General features: G+C 45.6%; 1 protein-coding gene across 3 annotated transcripts in view; it reads right to left on the bottom strand.

Annotated features, from left to right (window-relative positions):
• The window catches only part of LOC125738665 (metal transporter CNNM2-like), a 37401-nt gene that overhangs the window by 10745 nt on the left and 9811 nt on the right, over positions 1 to 16845 (bottom strand). Inside the window, exons 2-8 of one of the 3 annotated variants that reach the window (XM_049007853.1) lie at positions 9525 to 9668; positions 7292 to 7429; positions 6446 to 6615; positions 5863 to 5956; positions 4916 to 4978; positions 2673 to 2851; positions 600 to 2331 (exon numbers count right to left, since the gene is read on the bottom strand). The exons of 1 other annotated variant lie outside the window; for it this stretch is intronic. In XM_049007853.1, the coding sequence (XP_048863810.1) occupies positions 2119 to 2331; positions 2673 to 2851; positions 4916 to 4978; positions 5863 to 5956; positions 6446 to 6615; positions 7292 to 7429; positions 9525 to 9668 (1001 nt within the window). In that variant the 3' untranslated portion in view covers positions 600 to 2118. Of the gene's footprint in view, positions 1 to 599; positions 2332 to 2672; positions 2852 to 4915; positions 4979 to 5862; positions 5957 to 6445; positions 6616 to 7291; positions 7430 to 9524; positions 9669 to 16845 lie in introns of those variants that run through there. One more of the 3 variants, XM_049007854.1, reaches the window with a different exon arrangement.

Here is a 16845-nt window from a genome sequence, read left to right as displayed (position 1 = left end):
TTTTTAACATCCATTTCTTACACTGGCAGCTATAATACATTTTCTAGATTATGGTGGTATGAATTAGTATTTTGTTTTGATCTGTTTGTAAGGAAAAAAATGAGGAACATAGCTTGTGTTAAATATCTCTTTATTGGACCAACAACTTTGACCAGCATACATATGTGGTGTGTATATATATATATATATATAGACACATATATACATACATACCAATACCAGTGTATTACTTTCTGGTTGATACTGTGTAGGCTACATTACTGCTGTATCTCTATATATATACATTCAGGATTCAAAATAGCAGCTGAAAATGCAGGACTTACTCTACAGGCTGTTGGAGCACCGTAAAAAAAAAAACCATAAAGGGGAGAAATTAATCAGACAGGTCTTGTGTTTCGAGTTTCACGGTGCGTTCGCTCATTAACACTGACTGGAGCGAAGGGCCACCACGTCCCTTTTGTGAACCGTTGGAGGAGGAGGACCTGGTCTGTCCATCCTGCTGGAATTTGGAACTCCGGGTGCATAGACATTCTCGTGTGCTCAGTCTCCCAGAATGCACTGCCAGCAGCGAGACTGTAGGAAGGGTGGGTACCTGATGCAATCACATGTGATTGTCCTTGCAGCTCAGTTAAAATATTTCATAAACTATAGTTTTTTGTGTTTTTTTTTTTAAAGATGCATGCAGCACACCTTAGAGACACTATGAAAATACAGATCCCAAGGATGAGATGCAATTACACCGTTACCAATCGACTGGTACCTAAGAAAACTGACCATATGGGCACCACCATGGAATGCACTAGGGCATAAATTCTTCGGGGGGACGGTAGAAATCGATAATTGCATAAAGTAAATTAGCTCTGTGTGTGAAAGAGTGAGAGATTGGGAGCAGTGGATTGGATCTCCTGGCTTAATGAAATGCCCGTTTACACTATCGGCCAAAGCGATTGTTCCGTGTGTTCCTCGGTTTACGGTCCTCTCTGTCACACCACAAGGGTGCCAGCAGATTTATCGCTCATTATTATTATTAATAATAATATTATTATATTCACATTCATTCCTCCAATAATCCCTGTTTCCCGCTGATGTGTTCGCCAGCACGAACAGCTGAGTTAATCATAACCCCAATATAAACCTTTTTTTGAGGTTCTTCTCCAGCTGGTGTGTGGAACAGGAGTCCCCATGACCTCACACCTCCACGCCGTCTAGGACACGGCCAGTTCCAGCCTGATTATCGTAGCTGCGTGTCGCTAGCCGTCGATACAGCTCTGCATGCTCAATGCGAATCAATCCAGCCGCAGGCTGCTATAGGTCTTTCGGCCATGCACCAAACGCTACATGCAGAAGTGCCAAGGCTCCCCGGACCGGAACCGGACCAGGTTTAGGGCCGCGTAGCGACTGACGGGGGGGGGACGTACTTGCACTATAAGTGCCATCTCCAGATTATGGTCATAAAGCGGGGATCACAACTGATCTCTCGCGGCTGACGTAGCAGAAGTGGTAAGAAACCATGACATCACTTCGCTTGTGGACAGAAACTACATTGCATAAAAAAGGACATTTATAACGTGTAACAATCATTCAAATCACACTCTACGTAAATTGTGGTCCATTGCACTTGGTAAGACAATAATATGATTAACAAGGAAAATAATTCAAACCTCACTTTAAAAAGATGTAAAGAGATATTGTACCATAAGCCTGATTTATCATGTACAGTTACAATAAGATCTGTAATAATACATCTGTAAAACACCCTCACGTGCACATACACGAATGTATGCGGAAGTATGTGCGAACGTACATACACACACACACATACATAAAATAAATAAATACACAAAAACATTCTTGGTTCCTGGTTGCCATAGAAAGCGATATTTGGAACAGTCTTGACTCACAGTTTTCGCTTGAGCTGTTTTGCTTGTTCAGTCCAGTTTTCTCCTCCCTGAAAAGATAAGAGGGACCGGACTCTTTGGTTTGGGGCCTTGCGTCTGGTCCATCCGGGATTCGGAGAAGGTATGAAGCCTGGCCCCAGGCACTGCAAGTTCCCACCACGGTAGGGCACAGGACACGGGGAAAAGTGAATGATACGTGTGCAGTACTCCCTCCCCGGCGCTAGATGGCGCCCTCATTGTGCATAGTGTGGTTGGGTTTGGCGTGCGCCAAACAGTTCTGCTGCTGGTTCAACAGGATCGCTGTCTCCTCTGGCAAACCATCCTGAAGTTCTGTGAGAGTCAGTTCGATTTTGGTGTATTCGCCGTCCGAGGACTGAGGCGTCTTGTCCATGCGGGATGCCATCAGGGCATTCTGGTATTGCTGGCGGGTGACCTGTGTGACACAGGTACATGTCACCTGCTAGAATGAGAACATGAGGAGGCAAACTCTGCCCTAGAGTCTCCAACAATGCACAAAGACACATTTGTAGGACCAAGGGCGTAGGTTTGGTTTCAATACCGGTAGGAATCAAATCAGTCTGGACTCCCCCACCCCCTAAACACACAGGGTGCTTCCATATTATTGGAAGGGAAATAGCCCAACTGCCCACGAAGAGCAGCCACCCATAGCAGGCCTACTGAACCACACACTGTCCATTAGAGATCAAGGCAGCAGACAGTCATGAAAAATCCCAGCCCCTCCCAGAGCAAACATCCCCAGGGCGGAAGCCGCACCTTGATGTAGAGCAGGTCGCTGGCGGCGCGGACGGAGTAGTCCGGCACGTAGATCTGCAGGAAGGCGTTCAGCTGGTTGTTGCTGCTACCCAACGTGGGTGTCCCGGTGTCCAGACGCTCGCCGCGGTTCAGGGAGTCCGAATGGTTCAGCCCAAAAGGCCTTGGCGGGGACTTACTCTCTGCGTGGCACACAGGACAGAGCGCGGTTGGAGGGGAAGGGAGGTACACCGGGTAGCGCACACACGGAGGCAGGGGTGCTGCTAGAGATTTTGGGCCCTGTGAAAGCATATCATATGGGGTCCCAACCCAGAAAAATCCAATTATGTTCCAAATTTTTGAGGGCATCTGAAATCGACTGAACTTTCCGCCTTTTACGGTGTCCCCAGTACGATGAATACTAATGGCAGGTAATTATTATGGTGTACACCAGGCGTAGAACACCCTGATTTGGGAAAGCCAATCTCCAGCGGGTTTTCTATCCCTCCTGATGTGTTACGATCTGCCCGATCATCAGAGTCCGGGCAGGATAGAAACCCTGTGGCACACTGGCTCACCAGGATCTGTAGACCATGGTTGTGTAAAACACACTGAAGTGCAATGGTGTAGACTAGGGGTGGGCAATTTTATCCAGAAAGGGCTATCGTATCTGCAGGTTTTCACTGCAACTCCATAATTAGATTACTAATGAGAGGACTGATTGGCTGAAGAGTCCTCACACCTGGGTTTGAACAATTGACCAAAAGGCTATCCCAAAAACCTGCAAACACACTGGCCCTTCCTGGATAAGATTGCCCACCTCAGCTGTAGGCCAAACACATTGAATACACAGTGCAGTGTAACAGTGTAAGCTATGGGTAAGGAGGTATACAGAATAGTTTATCACATTACACTTTATTGTTTTTAGTAGACACATTTATCCAGGGTCAGCCAGTCACTGGAGCAATGGGGGGTAAGGGCCTGACTCAGGGGCCAAGCAGTGAAATCACTGTGGTGACTCTGGGATTTGAACCCACAACCTTCCAATAATAGGAACAGCATTCTAACCCAGTGAACCACACACCACTGCCAAGTAGCCAGTGCTAGAAAAGTGCCTAGAATGCAGCTGGATAGACAGATGAATATCACAGTGTATTCACTGGGCAGGTACTGTACAGTGTTCTGTAAGAGATGTACCGTATGTGACACGGTATGATAATTACACATGTGTAGTTTGCACTAAAACAAAGTAACAGTTAAAAAACAAAACCACAACAGAACAATCATTTGTACTACGAATAAATAACAGCATAGGAAATAAAGCATAAATAACAGCATAGTCTCATCAGTTTAGGTAAATCAGCACCATTTTCTGTGATGAAAAATCATGGAAAATCCATTTGCTCTGTACAGTTGTGACACTTGGCAAAGGATTGTTCTATTGTCTCATTCCTGGACACACGGTGGCGCTCACAGTTCATGTAAGTACTAGAAGCCCTTGAATTACATTCGGTACATCAAAGGCGGCTAAAAAATGCGTTGGCATGACCACCCCTCTTTCCCGTTACCCTGAATAAGCCAGTGGTCCCCAGATACTGGAAGACAGGCTGTCACTCAACCGGACTTTCAGAAAGGCGGGATGGTGGTGGAAAAAAAAGTGACAAACGCACAAGACCTTCTCTTTTTAATTAAACACAGATTATGTTTTCCACTACTTAAAGCGACACCTGCCAAGGTGCACAGAGGCAGCAATTTGGCCGGAATGTCTCTAATCCGGGTCGGGGTGTGTGCTCCAGGCGATCCGGTCCACGCAATGCAGCGGGCAGCCAATGGGAACGCTCCACTCGAGCAACCCCCCAGGGGCCAATGAGGGCTGCCGGAATCGGGGCCACCAGAGTCTCGTTCGAGAGGCGCTGGCCGAGTGCGGCCGTAACCCACGGCGAGACATGCGCCTGCAAAAATGAGGCGAGGAGGCGGGCCCCGAGTCCGTCATTGGACGGCCGATGCTGTCAATCAAACAGAATGAGCAGCCTGACACACCCTGAGGGACAGGTGGTTGGATGGCATCCTGGGAAGGTAATTAAGGGCTCATTTCCATTCTGAAAGGCCTGGAGAGGCAACTGTTGCCAGGTCTCTGGCTGCGCTGAGGGGATTTTCGGTCAGGGATAAGATGAGATGGAAATGATGCCTTCTTTTTTTTTTTTTTTAGTAAGGGAGAGCAGAGAGGAAGCAGAAACCGACATGCCGGCGACAAGCAGACACAGTACCTGGAGATCCAGCCAGAGACTCCGCCCTACTCACCACGAACGTGCGAGAGAGTGAGAGAGGAACTGGAGGGGGGAAGGGAGGGTCACAGGGGGGGATGTAGGGAAGAAACTGTCACCAGAGAGAGAACGAAAAAGGACAATGCTACCACACTCCCATCTGCTCCCCCACCCAACACACGGGAAGGCCACCGTCAGTGTTTGTCACTCGCTGCAAAGCGAGTCACTCCGCTAGCAGCGGACACTCGCGAGGACCAACCGCCTCGCCGACAGTCCAACGGAGGATGACATCAGAGCGTGTGGAATTGCAGTCGGTCAGACTCCACAACCGCCCCCATTTTGGTGTAAAGACTCCATTCCAATTGTTGCACCAAAGTGCCTCGTCGAGTAAAACGTAACAGCACCAGAAATACTGAAATACCGGCTGACGTTTCTCCTCACTGCGTAGACGTTTTGAATAAAAGTATATTTACAGAGATACTTAGTGAAGGAATCCTTCAACAGGAACTTGCTAATGAGTAACTGCAGTAGCGTCCTAATCACGACATTGGGTGAACAACCTAATAAACATCAGGCGAAACACTATGAGCTACTTCAGGTTTTACAAACTACTTTAAAACTGAAAGGCTCCTCTGCATGGCCTAATAGTTCAGTTCTTCTTGTGCTTTGACTGGTTTGTTTCCTGGATTGAGAGACTCATCCAGCTGTTTCGCATTGACATTAGTGACACATGCATGATTATAGAAGACTGACCAATCGGCACACAGCAAGAACTGAAGGTCTTCTTAATTGGAACAGTAGTTTACAAATCCTGCCCTAGCTCATAGTGAACCCCCCTGACATGGATTAGGAAGTCACTCCATCACAACACCACGTGCGGTACATGCCCTACTCACTGCAATAAACTCAGGTTATGTTCACAGTGCGTGGAGCGTATGGGACAGGCCTACCTGGACAGGTGGTCAGTGCCAGCATCCCGTAATAGGAGAACGGCCCAGCTTCGAACTTCATGCCTTCTTTTCCTGCTTCTACCTCCACTTTCCCCTGGCCAAATGAGGGGAGACATGCAATTTAGTCAAGAATGTCATACTTAGGAGCGATGGTATTCCAAACGAGATGGGAAACCAGGGAGGTGTAGGCAGGACACACCAAGGAGAAGGTAAGGCTCGGGGGGAGATGGTGAGCAGCATGACACGGAGTTGGGAGTATGGAATGGGACTGTTTGGGAGACTACTGGGTTTAGTGCTGAAGTGGAGAAGCACAAATTGGCATCAAGTAACCATGGCGAAAGACAAACAGAGGACGTTCTTATAATATGAGAAATTTTTATAATATTAGAGCTAGCTTTCCTACTTACAATAACATTACAAATCAAAACGTGGCCTTATCAAATCCCTCGATAAGGCAGTGTAATTCAGACTAGGTTCTGCAGCTATGCTCTGTGTTCTACATGGTCGGTGTTGAAAGTTTGGTCCATAAAGCGCATGCAGCAGGACGTGGAGAACCGAACTGGGCCGTGTGGTCGAACCTGACCTGCATGATGAGGATGAAGTAATCCACGGGCTTGTTGCGGTGGAAGAGGTAATGTTCGGCCATCTTCTTGTTCTTCTCATCGTACTTTAACTCCTGGATGACGCTGGGGTGCTTGAGAAGTCGCAGCAAGATCTTCTCGGACATGTGGGTGGGCCCGAAGGGATCCACTTCTGCTCGTTGAGACCGCAACTGCTTTAGCTGGTTAGCATTTCTGTTTTAAGGCGGCTCCAATAAAGAGCGCGACCGCTTGCAATTCCTCACCTCGTTATGGTGGCAATTTTTTGATCTATTTATATTCTCAGGCAGTTCTCCGGAGTACAACAGCATTTACTTTTCTAGTACACACAACCCTCAGTCCTCAGTCCATAAACTACAATTCAATGGGTACATAAACATCCATGAAACCTATTTACCTTTTCATAAGAGAAAGGGCTTATGGGAAACGTAGGACTAGAAACCAAAAAAAAAAAAGACTTCTAATGCATAAGCAATAACTGTGCAGTTTTGAAAACACATCAACTTTCATTGGACAGTATAAAAAGCACGCAGTGGACATGCATGCTCTACAGAGGACATTAGTCAAGCTCTCCATCAGTTTGTCTGAATAAAAATTCCAACAGAATCATCTGCTTGTGATGTTTTTTCCAGATCACAAAGTGTTTTTGGATAACAAAACTCAACATATCATTCTTGGGCGGATTTTGACTTAACGGTCTGTATCGTAATATTGTCACACTGTCCTGATCTGCCCTGACCACTACGATAATAAAAGGAAACTGCCACATGCTCCTTTACGTCAGTGACAAGACTTCCTGTGTAACGCATGTGGCAGAACGTCCCACTTGCCTGTTGCTAGGAAACGCAGCGTAGCCAGTAGAAGCTGAGGTGATATTTTAACCTTCATCTCATTGTCTGTGGGCTTGAAAGCTGAGAAATCCTGCTTCCTCTCTCGATGAGTGATCTTCTTCTTAGTTTTGTTGTCAGCTACAGAAAACAGGGAACAAGGGCATGAGGAGAACTGAGGAAGAAGGAAGAGTGATCTCCATAGGGACTCTAAGTAATTCAGGTCTTAGAGGGAACTTCATTAGCTATGTTTAGGATTCAGGGTAAATACACTCATAAAAATGCAAGTTTCGCTTCAGGTAAATAATCTAAGAGTAATCGTGAGTTGCTGACTTATGACCTTTATCTTATAATATACACCGCTGTGTAAAAGTTTGGGCACCCCAGACACTTGCAAAGCATTTGAACTCACGACTTCATTTAAACATATTTTATACCTTATGGAAACAGTAACATTTCTGTAGCAAATATTTCAATATTTTTTATTGGAACAATGAAACCAATTTAATGTGCATTTAAATAAAAACAGGCGGGTGCATAAATTTGGGCGCCACAAAGGAATAATTACTAAATGTTTAGTAAAACCTCCTTTTGATGAAACAACAGCCTGTACTTGCACAACATTCTGACTGGTGGCAATTTGCACCATTCTTCCATACAAAATGCCGGCACTTCAGTCAGGTTTGAAGGCTTCCGGACGTGGACAGCCTACATCAAATCAATCCATGCATTTTCAATGATGTTCAGGTCTGGGGACTGGGATGGCCGTTCTAGAAGATTGTACTTGTGCCTCTGCCTGAATTCCTTGGTAGATTCTGAATAGTGCTCTGGATCATTGTTGTGTTGAAACATCCAACCCCAACGTAACTTCAACTTGTCAAGAATCTGCTGATCCTTGGAGGAATTCACGCGACCCTCAGCTTTAACAAGGTTTCCAGTCCCTGTGCTGGCCACACAGCCCCATAACATAATGGACCCTCCACCGAATTTTACAGTAGGCAGCAAGATCTTCTCCTGGAATGCTGTGTTTTTCTCGCCATGCATAACGCCTCTGGTTGTGACCACATAACTCTACCTTAGCCTCATCTGTCCACAGTATTTTTTTCCACAATGTTTCTGGCTTGTCCAGATGTGATTTTTGCGTACCTCGTGCGACCCTTCTTGTGGTGAGTACTCAGAAAAGGCTTCTCGCCCATCACCCTTCCACCGAGCTGTTCTCGGTGCTAAGTGCACTGGACTGTGGAACGATCAGCAGCCAGACCTTGTTGTAGCTCTCTGTAGGGGGTCTATGGTTTGTCTGTGACCTTTGTAGGTTAAGGTCTAATGAGCTAATCAAAGCAATTCTGTCCTGCAATCTCTCAGCACCGAATGACTACCAGTCTTCAAATTAATGCAATTAATGCCCAAACTTTTGCACATCCAATTTTTATATACTTTACTTTATTTCATTTCATACAACTCAGTAATGCTAAACTGAGAATTTTGGTCTGATAAACATCCCCCTTGTCTACATTTCTTTAGAACAAAAATGGCATATTGCTGTTATCGTCTCTTATGTAGACGGAGCAAACTATCATGCAACCTCAATGGGGTGCCCAAACTTTTACACAGCACTGTAAAACATTACTAACTACATATGATGAAAATGATCCATAATCGTTATTGACTAAGGATATTGAGTAAAGGCACCACAAAGGATTTGCATAGTATTTCAAACATGTTACTCAATCCCAATATGAACATTTAGCCTGTATCATTATGTTTACCTTCTACCCCTGTTTTATTGTAGCATTTCTGCATCCATGCACTATAACGGCTTGGTGGAATACTGGATTTAATTCTGCATCCAGCTGTGTATCCCTGGAGGTTTCATGCTATCTGTGTCCTTTGGTTTCCTCCCATAGGTCAGGATCAAGCAGTGTAGGTGGATTGTCCATAAATCTTGCTCAGTGTATGGTTGTGTGTGTGTGTGTGTGTGTGTGTGTGTGTGTGTGTGTGTGTCCTTAGATGGACTGACACGCTGTGGATAGGGTGTCCCCTGCCCCATTCCCTGTGCTTGGTTCCTGGCCTGCCATGAGTCCACACTGGATAGGCGCATAAACGAAATGGATGCACTGGGCAGAAGATTGCAGAGCATATTTCCCTCTATTGAAATAACAATGAACATTGCAGATGTGATGAAAGTCAAGCCAAGCTTCTGGAAAAGATTCCCTGCTCCCTGAGGGAAGGTACCTACTATACAAGTCTGTCTCATCGAGGATCTCCGACTTGATGATTTCTTCAATAACGTCTTCCAGAGTGACGATGCCCAGGACCTCGTAGAATGGGTCGCCCTCTCCCTCATTGTTCACCCGCTGAACAATGGCTAGATGAGACTTTCCTGAGCACAGAGAGGGAGTTTCAGAAGCAGTACACCACGGTGCCCATGCAACACAGGGCAATCACAGCCACAAGTGTGATGGAAAGTTGCGTGGTACATCACGTAAGCTTTAGTTTATGTTGGTTCTTAAGATATCGACATGTTCTGCTGTTTAGCTATTGGCAGGGATTGACATAACTGGTACGCAAGTGCGCATTCACCTTTAAAAGCGATACATACAGCAATCGATCGTTGTAACAGCATGAATGCATACGCATTTTATGTGCATTTGTGCCAAAATAACTAAATTATTGTGCTTTTTAACCTCTATACCGCAAATGAATTATGAATTAGCATATAAAGGTTAAAATGCACGATACTGTCTTGTCATACGTAGGCATTCACGCTATTACAACAATCGATTGCCACACGCATCACTTTTAAAGGTGAATGCGTACTTGCGTACCAGTTATGTCCATCCCTGGCTACTGGTATTACCTGCCAATTATTCTTCTTCACTTATTCTTGTACAATTACTGAATCATTCAATATCCACTCTTGCTTACAATTCAAACTGAAGGTGGAAAATCAGGTTGCCACAAACGTCATTCTTGCAGTGTGCAAATTTGTCGTTCTGCGATGGATGAAGTGAGACCAACTGATACAACCTCAAGCAACTCAAAGGTACCAGGGCCAAGAAATGTGCTGCTACTTGAAAATCGTGTTTGTGTTTTTAAATAGAGTGCAGACCAGGAAATGGCCGTTTCGTGGCAACTCACTGCTGTCCACCTCAGGGACAGGGTCATAAAATTGGATGTGCTGATAACAGCAGTCAAGAAATGACACAAACAAGGCGCTCTATGGCCACACAGACCGCTATCTGTCCAGTTTTCTTTATAAATTTCTAAGAATTCCACATCTGGGTTCCCAGGACCCTCTGCGAGTAAAAAAAACTTCCAAGTAAAGACTCAACCAAATGCTAAACAAATTCTTTTCCCATTCAAAGCTAGCAATCATTTAAAAGGAATTTTCCAGAGTGGAGGCTAATATTAGACCCAAAATGAAGTTTCCATTCCTCTTTGGCCATGTTCTCACTGACAGAACGGCTGTGGGGTCTGATTGGATCTGAGGCTCGTGCCGACTTGTTTGCATGCAAAGAGGCGGAGATTAAGCAGCCAACACCTGAGACCCGTGTGGACCATGTCCAAGTAACGACATGCAAGAAAGAGTCGGCTCTGTCTATACCTGAACTTTACCCCCCTCCCCCCCTGCTAAACCTCATGACCCCTACAACTCCCCAAACTCACGATGGACATGCCAGAGTTCATTGACCAACAAATGCTACCGTTTGTCTGCTAGCTGGCTGGACTTGCCTTCAAAATCTCACCACCCCTAACATGTTAAAGTTCATCATTCACATTAAGCCTCAATTCTTAAATCGAACTGGAAGCAGCTTTTAATAAAAGCATCTGTTAAACAATAAATGAAAATTTACACATAGACTTGTATTTATAAAACCAGTTAATAAATGTTTAGGAGTACACCATATCACCCACTAGTATTAGGTCACACTCTTCAAAAATCGGTTGATAATGTACTGTAGCTCCGCCTGGGTCACATGTGTGTGGAGTTTGCATGTTCTCCCCATGTCGTCGTGGGGTTTCCTCCGGGTACTCCGGTTTCCCCCCACAGTCCAAAAACATGCTGAGGCTAATTGGAGCTACTAAATTGCCCGTAGGTGTGCATGTGTGAGTGAGTGGTGTGTGAGTGTGCCCTGCGATGGGCTGGCCCCCCATCCTGGGTTGTTCCCTGCCTTGTGCCCATTGCTTCCGGGATAGGCTCCGAACCCCCCACGACCCAGTAGGATAAGCGGTTTGGAAAATAAATGGATGGATGGATGGATGGATGTACTGTAGCTTGGCTGGAAGTGATACCTAAGCAAGAGTGCAACTCCGCTGCTAAAAATAAATGGCACCTGTAAATTTAAGAAAAGTATGACACAAGGCTACAACATCCAAGGTGGATTGCGGTGTGGGTCACCAATATCTTATGTCCAATAGGTAACTTTATCGGTTGACCAGCCAATGAATGACACTGCACATCAATCCCACCTACTTTGTGTTTAAAACCTCATTTCTTCGAACAGATCAAACCAAGCAGGCATGTGATTTGGAAACATGTTGATACAGCAGGCCAGGAGGATTGTGTAGCTGGTAACAGATAATAAATAGGCTACATACAATGCATTTAGGCATCTTCTGAAAGATAGATGTTTTCTTCATTGAGGCTAAACAGTTCTCCCATCTAGCTATAGCTGAAGATGTATCCCAGCCAATAGGACAGAAAAGCAGTGATGCAAAGACAACCGAACTCACAACATCCACTAGCTTGAGAAACTTGGTTCAGTCTGGCGTGAATGCATGCTCAACATCTCCCCTGACACCAAAAACTGGCACAGAAAAACTCAGTAAGTGTCCAAGGCGATTTCACTAGAACGTGTTGGCTGATTACTTCTTCTAACAAACACTGAAGAGGACTGTCAGAGGAACAAGCTACTCCACGTAGGATGGGATGGGCTCGCCCAGGCCTTTGACTTCCCAGGCTATTTTTTGAGAGGCCTCTGGACATAACAGTTTAATATAAATTTGGCTCATATGTCATTAACTTTGGCGCGGGAAACAACAAGCAGCCATGGCAGAGAGGGTGTGGAGGGAGGAGTCACATCAAACAACAGGAATCAACCAATGAGAATGGAGACAATGTGGTAGAATTTGCCATGGGGCGTCGGACTTTGGAGATCCGCCTTGGGCTGATCCACTGGAAGGGGATGCAGGAAAGACAGACTGTGTATCACATTCAGTTATGTTCCCAGGTGAGAAGGATGTGATTCTGCAGTGAAACAATACTGTTTTTTAGTACTTTTATCTCGTCATGCAAAAAAAAAATAAGTTTAATAGGATGAACTAATAAAGCAAAAGTGGTTAAGGGAAGTAGGGGTGTTGCATAGCTAAAGGCTTATAAGAACTAAATTTATAGAGGAAGGCTCAGTGGCCTGCATTGTTGAATCACACCTCCAAGGTTTGGGATTCGAATCCTATGCATGTTCTCAGGGAGTCATATGGTTTTACTCTTACAGACCAAAGACATCCAGTCAGATCGATTGCCACTGCAAGGTGGCAATAGCATGTGTGTGCACACATACAGCCCGACGATGGACTGGCATCCCTCTCATCATATACCCTTGCCCCGGACTACCTGGGTTAGTCTCCAAGGCCAGGAAGTTGGATGGATGGATTCATTTACGCAATAATGGTCAAAGTAATAATAAAAAAATATGCTTACACAATTAACCTGTAAATTGACATTTAGGGTTATGGATACATTGCTGAAACTTCTTTATTCGTCAGAGATGTAAAAATGATAATCAGGGTATCGTAAAAATAGTTCCCAAATTCCTGGAAAAATAAACACCTTGCTTGTAAATAGAATATTTTAAAGATTATTTCTAAAGAAATGTTCCGGTTTAAATGTTATGCATGATAGTTTCGCTTTCCCACAAATGACAGTGGACAATGGAAAATGTTTTTTATACCAAAAGAGAACATCGCACACGGTCTATTTATGTCACTTAGGCTTCTATAATTCTTCTATAATTTAACCCAGATTTTAACTAAATCCTTTCCTTTACTAAGCACTAGGGATCATTTTTATCTTTTTACAAATTTCAGCGTTTGCTTCCGTTTTCATCTGAGGTGTAAAGCATAAAAGCACAATAACATCTCCCATCACCGGCACACATCCATGAATAGCTGCAAAATCCCTGTAAAATCATGGTTTCAAGCTCCACGAAAAAAATTACCTTTCAGCAATCTGAGAGAACGACCCCTTTTTTATCTGGCATAGACCTGAGGCTACATAAACTGAGATACAATAATACACAGATACACAACCTCGCTTTATACACATACTTACATGCAAAATACTGTGAGCAGTTTTAAGTTTTAAGGTATCTTGTGTATCTTAAAGCTTTTTTACACTGCACTACAGAAAATTAACCTTTCATAGCGCCACTGCTGAAATTTCACCCAGGTGAGTGTTTAAGTCACTGTCACTCAGCCCAGTCCTCAGGGACCCCCAAACAGTCCACCTTTTTGGTCCCTTCCAAATCCCAGCACACCTGTACCAAACAATCCTGTGTAATCAAGAACACCAAACACCTGCTACAAGTGCGCTGGGAGCCGGGAGGGACCAAAAACGTGGACTGTTTGGGGGTCCCTGAGGACCGGGCTGAGAAACACTGGCTTATAAGTACCACGTTGTCATATTTCAAAGACGACCCCCTCCCCCCCCCTCCCAGCAGTAAGGATCCGCTCCCTCGGAAGAGCCAAGTGTGTCGAGCTGCCGTGAGCGGGCAGCGAGAGAGAGACCCCCCCCATCCACGCCTCCTCTGTATGGCACAATGACCTAGATATACAGAACAGGCTGCGGCGCACTCAGGCAGGCGGGCAGGCAGGCGGCCGCTTTCATTCTCCGCGACGATCACCCCAGGCTCCAGGGGCCGAGAAGGGGGCTAAACAGGGGAACTCTGCCATGAGCGCTCAGCTGCACACACCCCCCACCCCGGCCGCGTCCCCATGCCTGAAGGGTGTACCCAGAATTAGCTACAAAGAAGCAACAGAAAGTAACATTCCCACCCTCCCCACGATATCCAAGTTCCCCCGGAGATAGCAGAAATCCCTTACTGGGCATGGCACCTGACCAGGCGACCACACCAGCGTCCTCGCAGTAGGGGGGGCCTAAGCAGACACCTTGCACTGCGGGGGCTAACGAAGTCACTTCTGACGCTGTCCGCCAATCAACTCCAGGCCCGGTGAATAATTGCTTATTTTAGCTGTGCCGTGCATAACCCATGTCCCTGAAACCTACTTCAACTGACATTGTTACATTTAGACGCTGTGCCAGATATAAACACACACACACACACACACACACACACACGTCTTTTTTCTGACGTACTCATACGTTACACATGCAACGATGAAGGAAATGTACCATGGTACTGTGCTGAGAAATGAAGGTAGAGTTTTGTCAAACCTCGCAATTGACAGGACTACTCTTGTTAAACAAGCTAGTCGGGTCCCACAGCAGCCATCACTGAAGAGATTTAATCAATCGGAACTAACAGACCAGTTTGCAAATACCCCCCATTGGCTAGAGTGTCACAAGACAACAAGACGACTGATATCGAAGCTCAGCTCCCCCCACCCAACCCCCCAGTAAATAAGGGATTCATCAAAACGGATCGTATCACGCCAGGGACAATTCTTGGATTTTTTTTTTTAAGGTGGGGGGGGCATTCAAGGGTCCATAATTCATACTGAGTAGGCAACCTTATCATTAGCCAATGATGTATTTGAAATGGTGAATGATAGGGGAGGGGGCACTGCAGGGGCGAATTAACATTCAGCTGTGGCCAGTGCCCCAGTGCCCCAGTGCCCCTGTGCCCCACCCTCGTATCGTGCAACTTTAACAAGCAAAAGACCTGTTAGCATGTTGTGGGGTTTTCTTGATGCGTCCCTCAAAACTTCCGCAGGAAAACCACAGCAATGAGCTGGTTACCATTAATTACCAACCTCCGTCTGAAGCAGCATTGTAATATAAGTACTGAGAAGGCCAGAGAGACGTGAAAGAGAAGCAGTTCCCTCCATTCTGGGTCACAGCAATGCAGGCCTGGGTGGTATGGCGCCACCACCAGGCCGCTGATGGCATTTAGAATATGCATTACCATAGGACTCATTTTAGAAGATTAAATATTGGCATTAGAGAGTTATGTAGGGTGCACACTAAACACGTGATACGGGCATTTAATGTAACCGCAATACAAAGAACGTTTCTTTAAATACCCCAGTATGCGTCGTCATAAATGTTGGCAGCTTAAAAGCTGCCTTTGTTCCCGAGGAAATAGATTGGACGGACAGACAGACAGACACAGACAGACAGAGACCCCTAGCACACATACAATACCCCATCATCCCATGCAGAGGTCAAAACTTGCCTAAATTAAACATGCGTGACATCATCAATTCAAACAAACTCTGATCAGATGCTATTAAATGGTAAATGGACTGCATTTATATAGCACTTTTCTACTCCTACGTTGTACTCAAAGTGCTTTACATTTCATGCCTCACATTCACTCATTCATACACTGGTGGCGGAGGCTGCCATGCAAGGTGCCAACCTGCTCACCGGGAGCAATTTGGGGTTCAGTGTCTTGCTCAAGGACACTTTGATGGGGTCAGGAGGAACCAGGGCTCGAACCTGCAACCCTCCAGTTGCCCAACGACAGTACTACCTCCTGTGCCACCATCTTCCCCGGATCCACTCACATGTTATTAAGCAGATGAATGCAAGCATTTGACGTTTTTCTATGTTTATATGCATATTAAATTCCTTATAATATTGTTTATAATGGAGTTACTACCTGATAAACCAGCTCCCTGACCTTGGTCTCTGTCTTACACAATGCAATCGGCTGTAAACAAGACTGATGGAGCCTGGAAGCTGGAGACTGGAGCCTGGAGACTGGAGACTGGAGGCTGAAGGCTGGAGGCTGGAGGCTGGAGGCTGAAGGCTGGAGGCTGGAGGCTGGAGGCTGGAGGCTGAAGGCTGGCCCCAGGCTTCTCTGATGAACCTCGGAGTCAGCTGAGCCCGGCACCCACCCCTGGGACTGGGCCCCTGTTCTTGAAGAGCACACTAGCTAGCCGATTTCTCCATGACCAGACTCAACGCACCTAATGCAGCTAATCCTCAGCTCTTTGTGCAACAGGTGTATGTTTAACCAGAGAGACATGAAATCATGAAGTCACGAAAGCAGAATTAATGCACACAAAACTAATTAAAACATCATTCACCGCAAATGCTGAAGTTCAGGCCGATATAAGACAAAACCAGACAGTACTATAGCTCAGGCCCGTTAAGATTAATGAATGACAAATTCAGGTCTGACTATTATCTTGCAGAATGGGTAGTTTAGCATAGTTATAACACAGTTTGTCAAAGTTTGTCTGAAGAAAGTGGCTGGAGTGTTTCACACGATTAGGTAAGAAAGAGGCAATTCTCTGAAATCCTGCCTGCTGGGGACCTCATGGCTGTCGATCGTGGGCTGAATGAGCAGCTGTGCGTACATATGTACCCA

The sequence above is a fragment of the Brienomyrus brachyistius genome, chromosome 3 (assembly GCF_023856365.1).
Source record: "Brienomyrus brachyistius isolate T26 chromosome 3, BBRACH_0.4, whole genome shotgun sequence".
Lineage (NCBI taxonomy): Eukaryota > Metazoa > Chordata > Actinopteri > Osteoglossiformes > Mormyridae > Brienomyrus > Brienomyrus brachyistius.
Note: the sequence above shows the minus strand (reverse complement) of the source record. Positions and strands in the feature narration are given on the sequence as shown.